Source organism: Gekko japonicus, unplaced genomic scaffold (genome assembly GCF_001447785.1).
Source record: "Gekko japonicus isolate JY-2015 unplaced genomic scaffold, Gekko_japonicus_V1.1 scaffold2106, whole genome shotgun sequence".
NCBI lineage: Eukaryota > Metazoa > Chordata > Lepidosauria > Squamata > Gekkonidae > Gekko > Gekko japonicus.
Genome location: NW_015176039.1, coordinates 18,518 through 38,011, shown reverse-complemented (window position 1 = coordinate 38,011; position 19,494 = coordinate 18,518). Strand labels below are relative to the sequence as shown.

At 46.3% G+C, this 19,494-nt stretch overlaps 1 protein-coding gene across 1 annotated transcript; it reads left to right on the top strand.

The window, feature by feature from the left end:
* Positions 1-2,680: 2,680 nt before the first annotated feature.
* TMEM5 (transmembrane protein 5) lies at positions 2,681-18,255 on the top strand. The gene is made up of 6 exons (XM_015426645.1): positions 2,681-2,888; positions 7,021-7,182; positions 8,783-8,885; positions 10,660-10,974; positions 14,323-14,493; positions 17,248-18,255. The coding sequence occupies exons 1-6, from the start codon at positions 2,726-2,728 to the stop codon at positions 17,666-17,668; spliced, it is 1,335 nt and encodes a 444-aa protein (XP_015282131.1). The 5' UTR covers positions 2,681-2,725; the 3' UTR covers positions 17,669-18,255.
* The last annotated feature ends 1,239 nt before the right edge of the window (positions 18,256-19,494 follow it).

Sequence of the window (19,494 nt, the reverse complement as noted above, 5' to 3'; positions counted from 1 at the left end):
GAACCGGCGGGATGGGGGGGGACTTACCACCTCCTCCTCTGCCTCCCCCCCCGTGAGTATCGCGGGTCCGCCCCTTGTGCTTATCTAATTCCTTCTTGAAGCTGGCCATGCTTGTAGCCGCCGCCACTTCCTGTGGCAGTGAATTCCACGTGTGAATCACTCTTTGGGTGAAGAAGGACTTTCTTTTATCGGTTCTAACCTGACCCTGTCCTCTCCACGCTCTCCCCCCAGATCTCCAGGACTTTTCCGACCTGGAGGTGGCACCAACCCTACTCCCATCCCCCACTGGTGACCAGGGGAGACCTAACAACCTGCCCACTTCCTATTGTAGAAGTCAACACTAAGTGATGCCCCTGCTGCAGTCATAAAGAGCCAGAGTCCAGGAGCACCTTCCAGACTAAGCAGATCTGTGGCAGGGCATATGAGCTTTTGTGAGACACGGCTCCCTTCTTCAGATAACTTCTCCTGCTGGCCTTCACCGGCCCTCCTCCTTCCTCCGTCATTCCCCAGCCACCGACCTGGGCGTGTGGCATGTGGCAGCCCCAGCGCCTTATAATCTCCTTTCCCTTCCCCGCCACAGACACCCAGTGAAGTAGGTGGGGCTGAGAGAGCTCTTTTGAGGACTGCTCTTGAGAGAACAGCTCCGAGAGAACTTGTGACTGACCCAAGGTCACACCAGCAGCTTAATTTATTTATTTTTATCCCACCCTCCCAGGCCTGGGCCGGCTCAGGCCAGCTTACAAACACAGTAAAACTCCGACAACACAATCACATAAATTAATAAATACAATATTAAAACTCAAACATAATAAAGTGCTAGCAATATTCCTCATTTAATGGTCAGCTCTTCGATCTTCCTCAGCGGTCTCGGGTGATTGGCTCAGGCAGTATTTAAGGGACCAATGGGTCAGGGTTCCACCAACATAGATATCAGTTGTTGGCAGTAGCGGTGTTAGTGATGTTAGTGGTGGTGGCTCCAAAAGCCTGGCATGTGGAGGAGAAGTGGGGAATCAAACCCAGGGAGGAGGAGGAGATTGGATTCATACCCTGCCCTTCACTACCCAAGGGAGTCTCAGAGCGGCTTACAAACTCCATTTTCTTCCCCTCCCCACAACAGACACCCTGTGAGGTCGGTGGGGCTGAGAGAGCTCTTGACAGAAACTGCTCTTTCAAGAACTGCTCTGACAGAACTATGACTTGCCCAAGGTCATCCAACAGCTGCAAGTGGAGGAGTGGGGAATCAAACCTGGGGAGGAGGAGGAGATTGGATTTATACCCCGCCCTTCACTACCCAAAGGTGTCTCAGAGCGGCGTACGAACTTCCCCTTCCCCTCCCCACAACAGACACCCTGTGAGGTAAGTGGGGCTGAAAGAGCTCTTGACAGAAACTGCTCTTTTTCAAGAACAGCTCATATCGGAACTATGGCTTGCCCAAGGTCATCCAGCAGGTGCAAGTGGAGGAGTGGGGAATCAAACCCGGTTCTCCCAGATTAGAGTCCGCACACTAACCACACCAAATTGTGTACACCAAACTGTGTACACCAAAAGACAGGGAGGGACCTCAGTGAGGTCCAATGCAGTTAGTGTGAGCCAGCTCACAATTTTTTAGCCTCCAGCTCACATTTTTTTGTCTGCGCTCAGGAAGGGAGGGCTCCAGAGCAAACTGATTCATGCAGCAGCCAAATCGCTCGCTCTCAACATTAACACCAGTAGCTCACCAAAGATAATTTTTGCTCACAAGACTCCACAGCTTAGAGGGAGCGTTGGTCCAATGCCAGAGAGCCCACCCTCCAAAGCATCCATTTTCTCCAGGGGGGACCGATCTCTGCAGTCTGGTGCAATGCTCCCTCTAAGCTATGGAGTCTTGTGAGCAAGAATCCTACTTGGTGAGCCAGTGGCATTAAAAGTTGTGAGTGAGCCATTTGGCCGTTGCATAAATGAGTTTGCTCTGGAGCCCTCCTCCCTGAGCTAAGAAGAAGAAGAAGATTGGATTTATACCCGGCCCTTCACTACCCAAGGGAGTCTCAGAGCGGCTGACAAACTCCTTTCCCTTCCCCTTCCCCCAACAGACACCCTGTGAGGTAGGTGGGGCTGAGAGAGCTCCTGACAGAAACGGCTCTCTTTCAAGGACAGCTCTGACAGAACCATGGCTTGCCCAAGGTCATCCAGCAGCTGCAAGTGGAGGCGTGGGGAATCGCACCCGGTTCTCCCAGATTAGAGTCCAGGCACTTAACCACGACACCAAACTGGCTGAGATGTGTGAGCTGGAGGCTAAAAAAATCTGTGAGCTAGCTCACACTCACTCGGCTTAGAGGGGAACACCCGGCCTGGTGATCAGATGTACCTCCAGGGGATCCCCAGGTCCCACCTGGAGGCTGGCATCCCTATAAATGAGGATGAAGCCTGGAGGTGGACAGGGACCTCAGCCCGGGGCCAGTGCCCAAGCCCCACCCTCCCTAGGCTCCACCCCCCCAAATCTCCAGGTCTTTCCCAACCCAAAGCTGGCAACCCAGAGCCTGCAAGCTAGCTGGGCTCCCCTCCTTTGCTTCCCACGCCTTCTGCACACACACCCCTGCATCGAGAGGCTCCGCCCCTCCCCGGCTCCTCCCATTCCTAGCGCGGGGGTGGGGGGTGTTGTGTGACGCCAGAGCCCTCCTTCGCCTGGCCCCACTCCCCCCCCCGGCGGCTGCAGACCGCGATGGCGGCGCCCGGCCGGCGGTGAAGGATGCGGCTGACTCGCAAGCGGCTCTGCTCGGCGCTGCTGGCCGCCTACTTGCTCTTCTCCCTCTACGCCGCCTACTGCGTCTTCCTGAAGCCCCGCCGCGCCGCTCCTCCTGCTGTGGCTGCAGCTGCCCGGGCCGGCCAGAGGGAGAAGCAGGGGCGGGCAGGTAAGGCACACCTGGGGGATGCGGAGCAGCTGCCTGACGGTCCCTCGCCCCCCCCCCCCACCCCACGCCCTTGGAGAAAGGAAGGTGCTTTGCATGCCCATCTGGGCTTTTTTCTGCAGGGCACTGGCTGCTCTTCCTGTGTGTGTGTCTGTGTGTTGTGTGCAATGCTCCCGCTAAGCTAGCTCACCGTTTTTGAGCCTCCAGCTCACAGGGATCCAGGCTTAGAGGGAGAATTGCACGCCACACACACACACACACACACACAACACCAATGCTCCCTCTACCCAACGACCAACATTCGAGTTGTGAGTGAGCAATTGGGTACTGCATCAATTCGCTTGCTCTGGAGCCCTCCTTCCTGAGCTGGGACAAAAATGCGTGAGCCGGAGGCTTAAAAACGGTGAGCTAGCTTAGCGGGAGCATTGCACGCAACCCACACACAAAACACAAACACACACACACACACACACACAAGAAGAGCAGCCAAAGGCCCATCCAGTCCAACAGTCTGTGTCACACAGGGGTCAGAAATATCAGGTGCCCTCAGGAGGTCCAGCAGTGGGGCCAGGAGACTAGAAGCCCTCCCATTGTTGCCCCCCCCCCCAGCACCAAAAATAGAGTGCATCACTTGTCCCAGCCTGAGAGTTCCTATCTATACCTTGTGGCTATTAGCCCCTGATGGACCTCTGCTCCATAAGTTTACCCAATCCCCTCTTGAAGCCGTCCATGCTTGTAGCCGCCACCTCCTGTGGCGGTGGATTCCATGTGTGAATCACTCTTTGAGTGAAGAAGGACTTCCTTTTATCTGTTCTAACCCAACTGCTCAGCAATTTCATGGAGTGCCCACAAGTTCTTGTATTGTGACAAAGGGAGAAAAGTACCTCTTTCTCTACCTGCTCTATCCCATGCATAATCTTATAAACCTCGATCATGTCACCCCTCAGCTGTCGTGTCTCCAAGCTAAAGAGCCCCAAGTGCTTTAACCTTTCTTCATTTCTTCCTGTTGTGTGTGTGTGTTGTGTGCAATGCTCCCTCTAAGCTATGGATCTCTGTGAGCAAAAATTCTACTTTGTGAGCTACCGCCATTAAAGTGGGGAGCGAGCGATTTGGCTGCGGTATCCATTAGTTTGCTCTGGAGCCACCCTTTCGAATTACAATGCTGTTCTTTCGCATTCTGGTGCCGGAGAAGACTCTTGAGAGTCCCTTGGACTGCAAGGAGATCGAATCAGCCAATCCTAAAGAAAATCAACCCTGACTGTTCCCTGGAAGGCCAGATACCGAAGCTGATGCTCAAATACTTTGGCCACCAAATGAGAAGGGAGCCCTCATTGGAGAAGACCCCGATGCTGGGAAAGATTGAAGGTCAAAGAAGACGGGGATGGCACGGGATAAGATGGTTAGACAGTTTTATCAATGCAACGAATATGAATTTGAGCAAGCTCTGGAGGACGATGGAGGACAGGAAGGTCTGGCATGATGTGGTCCACGGGGTCGCGAAGAGTCAGACTCGACTATGCGGCTGAACAACAACAAAGTATTTCATCAGATCTCAGAAGCTAAGCCGAGCTGGTACTCGGATGGGCGACTGAACAACAACAGGAACCATCCTTCCTGAGCTGAGACAAAAAATGTGTGATCCAAAGGCTAAAAAACTGTGACCTAGCTCACACTAACTCAGCTTAGAGGGAACACTGGTTGTGTGGGGTGTGTGAGTGTGTGTGTATTGAAACAATGATAGAATTTCCCATTGGGAACAATGGGAAATGCTGGAATGCCCATTGGACAGAATGGGAGTTTTTTTAAAAAAAATTAAAATTATTTTCTCAGGAAAAAAGGTGGGATATAGAAGGGGGAAAGGTGGTGAGGGAAAAATAAAAATTCATCAGGTTTGTCAAATATTATGAGTTGTCACGTACAACAGTAAAGGTCAGATGGATTACCAAATGTATTACATATTTCAAATACAGAAGCAGACATTAAAACATCAATATTACAGAATTTGGGGATAGATTCTCTGTTAAAGAATAAACAAGAGCTTTCCTAAGGTTAGCAAGAATCGATTAACGATAAAAGAAATTACATCTTTAACAAATGAACGAGCTACTGTGCTAAAAGTATATCATTGTAAAAACCTTAATATTTTCTTAATTGTTTATCTAAATCCAAATTTTGTTCTTCCTGATGATTTAACTGCTAGTGGAATACAGAATAAAGTATTGGAACTATAATCAATTTCATCACCTTTAATATGATATTTAGGTGATTCCAGAACTTTAAAAAGTTAATTATTCCCATTGTATGCGTGATAAGCTTGCCATTTCTGCTGAAATTCTTTCAGTGGTCTTTTGTTTATATAATTGGTTAGTTTTGCCAATATTGCATACTCAGCTAGTTTTTCTTTCCAGATCTCTATCGTAGGACAGTCTTCCGGCTTCCATTTCATTGCAAATATTACTCTGGCAGCTGTCAATATATATCTAAGTAGGTCTTGTGTGGTTCTATCTATATTATCTGGTAGGATTCCCAGTAACATAGTCTCTGGTTTCATCAGGAATTTGGTTTTAAAAATATTTTTAATTTCTTCATGTATATTTTTCCAGTATCTTTTTGTCTTGTTGCAAGTTCACCACATATGATAAAAGGTGCCATCTTCTTTTTTACATTTCCAGCAAGCCCCTTTGTAATTCTTGTCCATCTTTGCAGTATCTTTTGGGGTGATGTACCGATTGCAACAGCACAGACATTTTGATGCAGTCATTCAGAGCAAAGAGGTGTCACTTATCATACACTGTTAAATAAACAAAACATTGCAAGAGTGCTACTGTTTTAAGCATGTTTTTATTTTAAGTAAAAAAAAAACCCCTCTGTGTTTGTATCCTTTATAAAGTTTATATCTCCGCTATCTGGCATTACCTTTTATGAAAACCAACATACAACATTAGTACCGTGCACAGATGGTTATAACATATCATAAATAATTTATATTTTTTGAAAAATATGTTTACAATAATTTGTACATATATAATAAATCATCTTAATCAAAAATATCAAAAATCATCTCCAAGAATCTCAAAAGTTATTGTACAACCTTTAATAATAGTCCTCCTCTGTTAAATAAAGTTTCAAGAGGGAGGACTCCTTAAAGAGGAAGACACGAGCACATGTTATAAAGAGACTTTAAGGAGTCCTCCCTCTTGAAACTTTATTTAACAGAGGAGGACTATTATTAAAGGTTGTACAATAGCTTTTGAGATTCTTGGAGATGATGTTTGATATTTTTGATTAAGATGATTTATTATATGTGTACAAATTATTGTAAAAATATTTTTCAAAAAATATAAAATTATTTATGATATGTTATAATCATCTGTGCACGATACTTGTTGTATGTTGGTTTTCCTACTTACCGTGGGTCCTTGTTTGGTTTTGTGAATTACCTTTTATGACACACGTGGTCTGGCCCAACAAGGTCTCATTTATGTCAGATCCGGCCCTTATAACAAATGAGTTTGAAACCCCTGCTCTAGGCGGATCCTGTGGAAGGTCAGTAGTTCAGCGGTTCGAGACCCGAGTGTGCCGCAAGACAGGGTGAGCTCCTGTCTCTAGTTCCAGCTCCTGCCAACCTAGCAGTTCGAAAGCAAGAAATTGCAAGTAGATAAATAGGGACCACTTCGGTGGGAAGGTAACAGCGTTCTGTGCGCCTTGGTGTTTAGTCATGCCGGCCACATGACCACGGAAACGTCTTCGGACAGCGCTGGCTCTTCGGCTTTGAAACGGAGATGAGCACCGCAACCCTAGAGTCGGATTCGACTGGCTTTCGAGCAAGGGAACCTTTACCTTTACCTTTAGGCGGATCCTGCATTGAGCAGGGGGTTTGGCTAGATGGCCTCTATGGCCCCTTCCAACTCTGACTCTATGAGCTGGAAAGAATGGGGAGGGGAACTGATCACTGAAGAAACACATTACAGAGCATCATGACTGGCCCTGGCTTCTTGGTATGTGTTTGTAAAAGTAGTATTCTTAACACTGTTAGCAAGGTATGCACTGTGGGGGATGCAATCTGGAATGTTTAGAGTTCTCTAGTTAATCTCTCAGCAACCCATGCAAAGAAGTCTCCATCTTTTATACTCAGGGCATTTTATTTTGGAAGCGGAAGACTGGAACCCTTGGGAAGTCGATGAGAAAAATAGTTTGCAACAGAACTCTGCCAGTAGTCTGCAGCTTTTAAAAGAGAAGAAACTGCGACAGGAACCAACAGACCTCAGAGTACAAATCTGGGGGAAAGCTGCTATTGGTACGTATTTGCACACAGTAATATGAGCGCTGCTTCTGAAGTATTTCTGCTCCTGATTTCAGCGAGAACAGGTTTAGTATGGTCCTTTTGAGTTCAGTAGAATTGGTGTAGTGGTTAAGTGCGCAGACTCTAATCTGGGAGAAGTGGATTTGATTCCCCTGTCCTCCACTTGCAGCTGTTGGATGACCTTGGGCAAGCCGTAGTTCTCTCACAAGCAGTCCTCGAAAGAGCTCTCTCAGCCCCACCTACCTCACAGGGTGTCTGTTTTGGGGAGGGGAAAGGAAAGGAGATTGTAAGCCACTGAGACTCCAAGTGAAGGGCGGGGTGTAAATCCAATCGCTGCTTCTTCTTACTTTCTAATAAATATGTTTAGGATTTAACATCATGGGCTGTGATCTTAAGCGCACTTGTCTAGAAGTAAATCCCGTTAACTTTAGGATTATGGGTGTTAATTATCAGTTTCTCTTGGGCAATAGGGCATAACATTTGTTATACTTGTTCAAAATTTAATTATATTGGATACTATATCTATCTATCTATCTATCTATCTATCTATCTATCTATCTATCGTACTGCTGTATCTGTTATTATGGTGCTACTTATATGAGTTAAAGCAATGTCAGTCTGTCTGTCTTTCTATCTATCTAATTTTCTATCTATCTAATTATCTATCTAATTATCTATCGATCACTGCTCATACAGCAACATCCTTGAGCAGAAAACAAAACAAAACAATGCCTTACTAAGTATTATGATTCTGATATTCAATTATTGCCCCTGTAAAATTTTGCCAGAGAAGAAGTAACAGGATCGTTTATGTCCAATAATAGCCACATCACCCATGCCTTCGTACCGTCAAATGCTTTATTTATTTAAAGCCCTCAGGCATGTCAAATAGAGGACACCCCATGATCATATGTTCAATAGTTTCAACTTTGTCTCATCATGAGCATCTACAAGTTTTATTTTGTCTTTATTGATTTTGGGATTTTTACCATGCCCTCCCCTGCACAGAGTTCTGTTTAAATGTGACGTTGTTTTTTATATCTGCCCTCCAAAACCTGCCGGAGGAAGGGCATTCCTCTTTGCCATAGTGAAAGCTCTTCTGAGCGTTGGTATGGTCAGACGGTAAAAATACTCCGGCAGTTGCATCAGAAAGGCAATACCCAAATAAGATACCTACCGAGCATTCCCTACGAGCTCAGGCAGATGTACTATTAATATCCAGTTTCTTAATACGCACTTTAATTAACCAATTTATTTCTTTGGTCTCTGTAATCTTAACCGTATCATTTGTTATTCCTAGACATTTCCTTTTCTTTTCCAATAAATGATCCCATTGGCTGCTGGAGAGCCAGTTTGGTGTCGTGGTTAGGCGCGCGGACTCTAATCTGGGAGAACTGGGTGTGATTCCCTGCTCCTCCGCATGCAGCCAGCTGGGTGGCCTTGGGTCAGTCACAAGTTCTCTCAGAGCTGTTCTCTCCAGGGCAGTTCTCTCAGAGCTCTCTCACCTACCTCCCTGGGTGTCTATTGTGGGGAGGAGAATCAAAATAATAAATAAGTGTCCCTAATTATTGAATTGCCAGTGATGTTTTCATAGGCCTTTACCTGTGGCAGCATATCTTTGAAAGTCCGCTTGAGCCTGCAGATGTGTCAGCCCAGTGGAGAGAAGGAAGACTAAAAGTGGGGACGTCATTCTTCAGGTACTGGTTGTGCGATGCCACTTCGCCACTTAGACCACAGCCTTGTGAATGTTAACTCTGTACATGAATGGAATTTTGCAAACATAATTTTCATGGAAGAGCCAATATGGTAGACAGGATTCTTCTTGCATTGTCTGCCGTGTGCCCCCTAGATACAGGAAAAGCAGACACTGTATTAAAAGCATGCCACTTTCTAGATAGCAGAGCATTAGGATGGAGAGGGCAAAAGGGACTGCGGTAAGAACAGGGTTGTAGACGCTGGCGTTGGGTTCCTGTTGAAAAGGTCCACACGTGCAAGGAGGGAGGCAATTTTGGGTGATTCCTCCTGGAGTGTTTAGCTTGCAGTACGGTGTGGTATGTGCCTGTGCAGCAAGCGGTGCATACACACACACACACACCATGCATTTATGCCTGCATGGCAAATTTTAGGGTTAGGCCCAATGTTCCCTCTAAGCTGTGGAGTCTGGTGAGCAAAAATTCTACTTTGCGAGCTACTGGCACTAAAGCTGTGAGCGAGCCATTTGGTGATTGCATAAATTAGTTTGCTCTGGAGCCATCCTTCCTGAGCTGAGACAAAAATGTGTGAGCAGGAGGCTAAAAACCTTTGAGTCTAGCTCACACTAACTCTGCTTAGAGGGAACACTGGTTAGGCCATTAAGAATGGACATTGGCACCCTGACCTGGATAGCCCAGGCAAGCCTGATCTTGTCAGATCTCAGAAGCTAAGCAGGGTCGACCCTGGCAAGTACTTGGATGAGAGACCTCCAGGGAATACCAGAGGCGGGAGGAGGGGGCAGGCAGATGTGCTATTAATATCCAATTTCTTAATACGCATTTTAATTAACCAATTTATTTCTTTGGTCTCTGTAATCTTCACCGTATCATTTGTTATTCCTAGACATTTCCTTTTCTTTTCCAATAAATGATCCCATTGGCTGCTGGAGAGCCAGTTTGGTGTCGTGGTTAGGTGCGCAGATTCTCATCTGGGAGAACCGGGTTTGATTCCCCACTCCTCCATTCTCAGCTGCTGGATGACCTTGGGCAAGCCACAGTTTTGGCACAGCTGTGTTCTTGAAGAAGATCGGTTTCTGTCAAGAGCTCTCTCAGCCCCACCTGCCTCACAGGGTGTCTGTTGTGGGGAGGGGGAGGGAAAGGAGTTTGTAAGCCGCTCTGAGACTCCTTCGGGTAGTGAAGGGCCAGGGTATAAATCCAATCTCCTCCTCCTTCTCCTTCTTCTTGGGTCAGTCACAGTTCTCTCAGAGCTGTTCTCTCAAGGGCAGTTCTCTCAGAGCTCTCTCAGCCCCACCTGCCTCACAGGGTGTCTGTTGTGGGGAGGGGAAGGGAAAGGAGTTTGTAAGCCGCTCTGAGACTCCCAAGTGAAGGGTGGGGTATAAATCCAATCTCCTCCTCCTCCTCCTCCTCTTCTTCTTCTTCTTTTCAGCCACCTCTTTGAATCTCTTCCCGGCCCCCAGCAGGGGTCAGTCACCAGAGGTCGCCATGACCTCCAGATGTACTCACATGCACACAGACACATGCACATATGACCCCCCCCCAAAAAAAAATACAAAACAAGAAGAATTTACATTGGCAGACTCCATATCTGCCGGAGAAACTGTACAATGCTTTGGTGTTTCAGAGAACAAGACGTAGAGCACAACCCCTAAGCACAACCAACCAAACAACAGTCCAGCAACAGCTGTGTTGATATGAAATGCCTCTCTGGTCGGTTCTGTTGTGTTTTTTATCATTGTGATCCTGCTGTTGTTTTTCACAGCTTCATCACCGGTCCATCTGTAGTCCCCGGGTACTTCTCCGTAGAATCTTCCAATGTGGTTCTAGTGCTGAATGGCCGAGAGGAAGGAAAGATCTCTTACGCCACTCAGTGGCTTCATTATGCACAGACATTAATACAAACTCACAAGCTGCTGCACCTTGCGGTTGTGTTGCTCGGCAGCGAACAGTGCAGAAACGAATGGATTTACCCATATTTGAAAAGCTACGGAGGGTTTGTGGAATTGCTTTTCTTGGTCTATGACAGCCCCTTGGTGAACGAAGAAGATATCTTCCAGTGGCCTTTGGGAGTAGCCACGTAAGTGCTTGATACAATCAGGGATATGTTTTTAAAACGTTATTTTTATTACGTTTATGTACTGCCTTTCTGTTTGCTGTGTCTGTTTACTCAAACCTACAGTTAATTAAGACAGAATGCATTTGGAAGGCTTCGTGTGATTTGTGTTCCAAATCAAAATCAAGCAGGCTGTAGCACTAAATTATAATTAAGACTGCTGGTTTTCTGTAGTTTCTGCCAGTTTGGTGTAGTGGTCAGGAGCGCAGACTCTAATCTGGGAGAACTAGGTATGATTCCCCACTCCTCCACATGCAGCTGCTGGGGTGACCTTGGGTCAGTCACAAGTTCTCTCAGAGCTGTTCTCTCAAGGGCAGTCCTCGAAAGAGCTCTCTCAGCCCCACCTACCTCACAGGGTCTGTTGTGGGGAGGGGAAGGGAAGGAGATTGTAAGCCTCTCTGAGTGCAGGCTGGGGGATAAATCCCATCTTCTTCTTTTTCTGATTACATTATAGAAAATATAAAAATGAAGGCCAAATGCATTATTGAATTAAGGGTTAATTTTTAAAAGAAAGAGTTTCATTTAAACTTGACCTGGTTGCCCTAGGCATGGGCACGATCCTAAAAAAGGCAGTTCGATTTGGGGTTCGGAGCAGCCCGTGAACCCCAAACCAAACAGGCCCCACCCAAACCAGTCCGGCGAGTTCGGTTCCCCCTTTCTCCCGGCTGTGGCTTGCTGCAGCCGAGAGAAAGGGGGAGTGGGGCTCGCCCGGGAAAGGACTTTATTTAACCCTTTGGTTTTGCTCCCCTCTTCGAAGCAGTGGGGGGGCACAAAGGGTTAAATGACTCCCACTGCCAGCCATTTAAACCTAAGAGCCCACACAGCTAAGCTGTTAGGTTTAAATGGCTCCAAGCCATTTAACCCTTCGGTTTTGCTTCCCTCTTCGAAGCAACAGGGAAGAAACAAACAAAGGGTTAAATGGCTCCCACTGCCAGCCATTTAAACCTAAGAGCTGAACAGCGGACCCCACACAGCTGAGCTGTTAGGTTTAAATGGCTGACAGCCATTTAACCCTTCGGTTTTGCTCCCTGCTGCCTCGGGGGAGGTAGAAAAAACGAAGGGTTAAATGGCCGGCACAGCTCAGCTGCTAGATTTAAACGACTGGCCCCGAACAGCCGAGCCAAACCAGCCAAAAGTCTGGTAAATGTTCAGGGAATGCGCCTTCCCCGAACGTCATCATCATCGTCTTTATTATAATGTTCCATTTATTAATTGCCTATCCCCACAGTGGTGGGGCTCTAGGCGATGTACAAAATTCCAAAACCATATCCAGCAGTATACCGTAATTAAAAGCAAGCCGCAAGAATTTTTGCAGTTCCCTCCCATATCTGGTCTGTGCATGCTCCGCAACTACAGGGGGAGAATAAGTTCCATAAGGAATAGGGATCCAGGTAGGGTGCCAGCCATGATGTCGACCGTTCCTGTCTGGCTTACGGGCCCTGCAGAACTGCATAAGATCCCACAGGGCCCTGATGTTATTTGGCCGAGGGTAGTGCCACGAGGTTGGGGCCAGGGCCAAAAAGGCCCAGGCGGTGGTCGAGGATGGCCTGACGTCTCTAGGGCCAGGGACTGCCACCAGGCTGTTCTGTGAAGAGCGTGATGCTCTCCTGGGGGGTGTAACGGAGGAGGAGGTCCCGCAGATACGCCGGTCCCAGACCGCTCAAGGCCTTAAAGGTCAAAACCAAAACCTTGGACTTGACTCGGTGCTCCGTCGATTCCCGAGCTCCGAACCGGCCCAAGTTTGGCCCGAATTTTAGCTCGTGAGCCAGTTCGCACCCATCTCCGGTTGCCACATCCTTTCAGCAGGGCACACTTAACTCGGCGAAGTAGGAAGTCAACTCCGAAGGAGTGAAAGCCAAAATCAGCTGTATAATGACGACAAGAAGGTGAATATAGATCAGCAAGGGGAAGACTGAAGAAAATGACAGTGGGGGAACACGGAGAACGGTTGAAGAGGGTGGGGGGGAAACACTGGTAAGTTGGGGTAGAGGGCGAGCCACTAAAAGGGCGATCCTAAACAGAATCGCATTCTTCTAAACCCACTGTCAGGCTCTCCCGTGAATTTTACAGCTCGCCTGCCATGGAGAGAGGGGTTCCCCTCTCTTTGATGTGGAGCCCAGGGGTCATTTCCTGCAGGAGCGCACAGGAGCGGAGCTCCGGCAGTAAAGAGCCCAGGGGGCGGGCACATGCAATAAGCCCCACCCCCTGCTCCCAGCAGCCCTCAGTCAGAGCAAGAAGAAGCCAGGTAAGTTGCAGAGCCCCCCTCCCAGACCCTTGGTCAGGTTTTATTCAGGTACAAGCTCTCCCTCCTCTGTGAGGACAGATCTGCGCGTTCCCCCTCCCAATAGCTAGCAATCCAAAACAGTCCAGTGGCACCTTTAAGACCAAGTTCTATTCAGGTACAAGCTCTCCCTCCTCTGCGAGGACAGATCTGCACGTTCCCCACCACCACCCAATAGCTAGCAATCCAAAACAGTCCAGTGGCACCTTTAAGACCAAGTTTTATTCAGGTACAAGCTCTCCCTCCTCTGCGAGGACAGATATGCACGTTCCCCACCACCACCCAATAGCTAGCAATCCAAAACAGTCCAGTGGCACCTTTAAGACCAAGTTTTATTCAGGTACAAGCTCTCCCTCCTCTGCGACCCCCCCCCAATAGCTAGCAATCCAAAACAGTCCAGTGGAGCCTGAGCGGTGGGTGTTGCCTTCTGACACACTTCTAGTGATGTCAGGGGGTGTGGCCTATGCAAATGAGTTATGCTAATGAGCCCCTGCACCTCTTTTTCCTACGAAATGACCCCTGGTGGAGCCAAATGTCCCAGCGTCTTACTTGTTTTTTATTCTGTTTCCTTGTGATATAGAGGCTACGTGTCTGGGGGATAGGCAACTGTTAGTTTTGGCGGGAGGGATGCTCCGAGACGAATGCGTGTTTAATGGGGGGGTAGTCAGCTGTTAGTTCTGGCGGGCGAATACTGTGGGGTGATTGGGTCCTGAACTTTATTGCTTCTCCTTGAAACCACTATATCTGTAACCTTCTTGTGATCATCATTAGTTCTGACAAAGGACTTTTCCAGAATGGTATCTATCAACGATCTCAATAAAGTTAGCTTCCTACAGACTGGCTGTTGTTGAGAACTGATTTAACCGGGTTTCTGACACCCAGTGACTTTAATGTATTTAGAAGTGCATAAGATTGCACTGTAGATCAAGCATGGCACATTGCACCCTGAATGTACAAATAGCTCAAAACCAGTGCATTCGCTTTTCATTTAAGCAAGCCATCCTACCTGCTGTTTTTCTTTACAATTACAGGTACAGAAATTTTCCTGTGGTGGAACCCAGCTGGTCGATGCTTCACAATCCACGGTCGTACCAGTGTAACTTTTTAGGAACGATTTATAAAAACTCTTCCAGAGAGATCCTAATGCAAGTCCTGAGGCAAAGCGGGCTGGATAAAATGTGTTGGATTTCTGCCAGAGAAGAGTGAGTACTATAGTTCACCACCAAAAGAATGTTCGTAGGTTGCTACCGTTCCAGTAGAACACGTCAACAAATTATGCGGAATAGATTTCAACAAGCAAAAGGAGAGCGTTCACAGAAATCTTGGGGCCAAGACCAAAAATGGAATATGTGCACAGTTTGACATAATGTGCACTCAAACGCAATTCGATTTGATTTATTAGACTTATATCTAGGGTTATGAACAACATTTATAAGATTTACATTGCTTTTCTAAAACTTTACAAAATTGCAACAATTTGTCCAACATTCTCACTTATACAATATTGTAAAAAAGTCCACCTAGTCCAACATAATGAGTACCTGGTTGTGAACTCATTTCAACTTGACAGTCTTCCTCAGATGTAATCCTATATTTAAAGGAGGTGTCAGCGTCTTAATCCAGCTCGGTATTGTAAATTCTTAATTTCCTTCATAATATCCTGGAATAAACCCTAATCAATACAATTTCTTGCTTTCGAACTGCTAGGTTGGCAGGAGCTGGAACTAGAGACGGGAGCTCACTCCGTCATGCGGCACCTGGGTCTCGAACCGCTGAACTACCGACCTTCCACAGCCTGCAGTTCAGCGTCTTAACCACTTGAGCCACCGCAGCTCCTGTCTAGTATATCTTATACACATACAAAAACCTAAAGTACATTGTATCTACTAATAGAAAAGTCTACAGCTACAAAGACCTATTCCAACACCATAGACTCTCTTGCTCCTGATAAAGAACTGATGAAAGTTGCAACAGTCGTAAATGATGAAAGATGCAGCAGGCTGCTATATTCTCCACAAAGAGTACTTCAGCAGGCATCAAAGGAGGCATGAGAAATGCAGCAGGCGGTTGTATTTCCCACACAAAGTGTTTCAGCAAGCGTCAAAGCAAGCAACACGCCTCCTCGGCAAAAATTGTGCGTTTTGACAAATCCTTCTTCAGGCAGACATATTTTCCTGGAACTGAATAACAATATTGTCATATTGTATGTTGAATTACTCTTTGTGGAGAATATACAGCCTGCTGCATCGTTCATCATTTATGACGTTCGCAACTTTCATCAGTCCTTTGTCAGGAGCAAGATAGTCTACAGCGTTGGAATAGGTCTTTGTAGCTGTGGACTTTTCTATTAGTTGATACAATGCACTTTAGGTTTTTGTATGTGTATAAGATATACTAGAGTCCTTATTGCAAGTAAATCAATATACGAAGATGCAAGTACATATTAGTAGAAGTGTGTTTTGTTCTATCACGGTGTTTCTTTATGGCTGTCTAACCGCAAGCGGGCTCGGGGCGGGTCACAGCATTTCCATCAACAACATAATAACAATAAGACACCAGAGTTTAAATAGGAACAAACAAAATTTACATGAAAAGATAAAATTTGTCGTTGAGTTTCAGTCCAGTCAGATCGATAGCCGCTAGCCAAGGCAGATTCGTAGTGTCTCCTGCAATGATGTTCTGTTGGCCTCTGTGAGTAGGGCAAATTGTTTGAGCAATGCAAGCACTGCAGCGGTGGGGGCCGGTATGTTTGGACGACTGCCACCCCGGCCAAAGGCCTGGCGGAACAGCTCCGTTCTACAGGCCCTGCGGAATTGTAGTAGATCCGCAGGGCCCCAATTTCAACTGAAGAAGAAGAAGAGATTGGATTTATACCCCGCCCTTCACTCGGCGTCTCAGAGCGGCTCTCCCTTCCCCTCCCCACAACAGACACCCTGTGAGGTAGGTGGGGCCCATCTGAGAGAGCTCTTTCCAGAACAGTCCTTGAGAGAACAGCTCTGAAATAACTTGTCACTGACCCAAGGTCACACCAGCAGCTGCAAGTGGAGGAGTGGGGAATCAAAGCCCGTTCTCCCAGATTAGAATCCGCACACTTAACCACTACACCAAACTGGGACCATGTTCCACCAGGTTGGGGCTGGGGCAGAGAAATCCCTGCCCTCGTCGAGGTTAAGTGGATGTCTTTCGGGCTGGGGACTACCAGTAGAGGTTGCTCTGCAGAGTGTAAAGCTCTCCGGGGCACATACGGGGAGAGACGGTCCTGTAGGTATGTTGGTCCCTGGCCGCATAGGGCTTTAAAGGTCAGTACTATGAGTGGAATTTCTTTGCCCTCTAGGTATGCTTCTGTGGCGTCCTCTCTTTAGGGAGGACTGGTTTTCCCTTTAAATGTGCTCTTTGCTTTTGTAAACGGGGTAGATTCGGCTGCCACCAGGAATTTAAGGATTTCCAAACCTCCTCTCTGTTTCATTTGCTGGTAAGGTGACTTAGAGTCAGGGCTTTTCAGGGATCTATGTGGTCCTGAGGAAAGACAGAACTAAATTCGGGGATAAACTTGAACAAAAGATGATTTATTGAAGTAAGAACAAAATATGAGGTTGGTTATTCTGTAAGTAGCTTGGATAAAGGGACTTGAAAATATGTCTATCAAATGTATCACACACACAGTCTTTTTTCCTTTACTTTTTGTTTGTTTTGACACAACATTGGTCTCTCTCAATCACTCTAGTCTACTAACCATGCACTCCAACCAAGCATTTAAAGGCACGCACACACTCATAAAACAAGGAATCATTACAGCTTCTCTCTAAATATTGAGAAACTGCTTGAGATACTGATTTCTGAAATTCAGAGCGCTGTTAGATACTGTTTTAGGATTAAATCCTGAGACTAATTAGGATCTTTTGCTGTATGCATCATTTGAAGAGAAGTATATTTTCAGTCCCCTCTTCTATTCCCAGGTGGTGGCCTCAAGAAACCAATGAAAGCCTTCAGAAATATCAAGACGCACTGCTCCAGAGCGATCTCACGTTATGCCCTGTGGGTGTAAATACGGAATGTTACAGAATTTATGAGGCGTGTTCGTTCGGCTCTGTCCCCGTTGTGGAAGATGTCATGACACCAGGAAATTGTGGGAATTCGTCTGTCAACCACAACGCTCCACTGCAGTTATTAAAGACTACGGGAGCCCCCTTCATCTTTATTAAAAACTGGAAAGAACTCCCTGCTGTTTTAGAACAAGAGCAAAATATGACATTGCAACAAAAGATTCAAAGAAGAAAAAGGCTCATGGAATGGTATCGGTCTTTCAAAGCACAAATGAGACAAAAATTTGTTGGTACATTGGAAAATGCATTTTTACCTAAGGATAAAGGTGGTTAATTGTTACTCTGAAATGTCATTTCTTATGGCCTTTCAATGGAAATTTACGCTGGCTTTAAAACAAACAAACAAATCCTTTGAAAACAGAGTTTTTCTCAGCAGCTTTTTTCCGTAAGTGCAGGTATGTTCCTAAGTGTGAAAACAGATATGGCTGAATTGTAGGAAAGCTACACGAGGGCCAGTTTCCTCTAACTCATTGTGGAACACCCATTTCTGGAAACACTTTCAGGGGGGGGAAATACCCTTTTCTGTATCTTTTACTTACTATTTGTGGTGGGGAGATTTTGCCCCATAAATCTAGTACCATTAAAATACCATTTAATGATGGTGTTTTTCTTTATCCCCATGCCAAGAAGAAATGGTGAAACACAATAGTCTTAAAGTGAACTGGGGCAATTTTAGAAGAACTGGTACCACCAAGGAAATACACAAGAATAACTTAGGTCTCCCTCATGAGATTTCGATACCTGAGGCAATGACGGAAGGGTTGAGTTGTTTCCCTCAGTAAAGGATTTCAGTATATCTCTTCTCGTATTCTAGTGAATTTGAATGTCCAGTACTTACTGGAAATAAAGGCAACACTAAGGACACCGTGGGATTTTCATTTGGATTTTTCAGACATGAAACGGAAGTGTCAAGTGAGCAAAATGGAAAATGTATCCAGCAATGTTTTCCTTGCAAAAAAAATTAGTAGAACTTCCTGCTAAGCAGGAGTCTTGCGATTTATCTGTTAAGCATAGTGTAAGGAATCTTGTCTTTTCAGAAACCATCGTATCCAGGTGGTCAGCCGTGTTGGTCTGAAGCGGTAGAACAAATTTATTTTATTTATTTTTAAGTTCCATTTATACCCCGCCCTCCCCGCTACGCGAGCTCAGGGCGGCTTACAAAGAGGCACAAGCCAATATAAAACATATTTAAAACCATTTAAAATCATTACAGTACAGTAACATTAATATTAACAAAAGTGCTCTAGATGTTCTACCATGATATTCCACAGATGGCATATTACAACTGCTCTATTACACTGCTCTACCTACTCAGCGTCATCTGTTCCGGGAAACGCTGATATTCCTTCTTCCAGGGCCGGGTTATGATGGAACAGTAGTGATGGTAGTGGCGGCTCCTACTCATACGCCTGGTGGAAGAGCTCCGTCTTACAGGCCCTGCAGAACTGTGCAAGGGCCCGCAGGGCCCGGATCTCCTCCGGGAGCTCGTTCCACCAGGTAGGAGCTACCACCAAGAAAGCCCTAGCCCTGGTAGCGGCCAGCCTGGCCTCTTTGGGACCTGGCATTGCCAGGAGGTGTTGCGTCCCAGACCATAGTGCTCACGGGGGAACATATGAAGAAAGGCGGTCCCTTAGGTAAGCTGGACCCCGACCATCTAGGGCTTGGTATGAGCTTTCGTGTGCAAAACACACTTTTTCAAATACATTGGAATGGCAGGTAAGGTTCGGACTTCTAGCCAGAGAATGAACAGCAGATTAACATGTAACGTCACGATGCAAAGTGAAAACTAAATAACAACATGCTACTTAGTTTTCACTTTGCATATCTCGAACATCGTTATGTTACATGTTAATCTGCTGTTCAGAAATTATCAGCTTTGCCACTCTTATATATTTGGGAATCTTAAAAGAGTGATTCTATACACAGCAAGACATTCTTCAGTTACTCAGATTTCTCCTGCTACCTAAATACGATCAGTGCAAAGCATGGAAACTGAATGACTCTATGTAAAAATCAGCATGTTTGCCAACATGCTTCGCTCCTGGATAAGGAGCGCTAGATTGTGCCCCTTTTACACCCCATCTGTTTGTTATTGTTCTA

What these genes read in the sequence shown, in the direction of transcription:
- TMEM5 (XM_015426645.1), top strand. Translation starts at nt 2,726, where the DNA reads ATGCGGCTGACTCGCAAGCGGCTCTGCTCGGCGCTGCTGGCCGCCTAC. An exon ending in GGAGAAGCAGGGGCGGGCAG is followed by an intron (nt 2,889 to 7,020) that starts GTAAGGCACACC and finishes TTTTATACTCAG; the next exon opens with GGCATTTTATTTTGGAAGCG. An exon ending in TGGCCTTTGGGAGTAGCCAC is followed by an intron (nt 10,975 to 14,322) that starts GTAAGTGCTTGA and finishes TTACAATTACAG; the next exon opens with GTACAGAAATTTTCCTGTGG.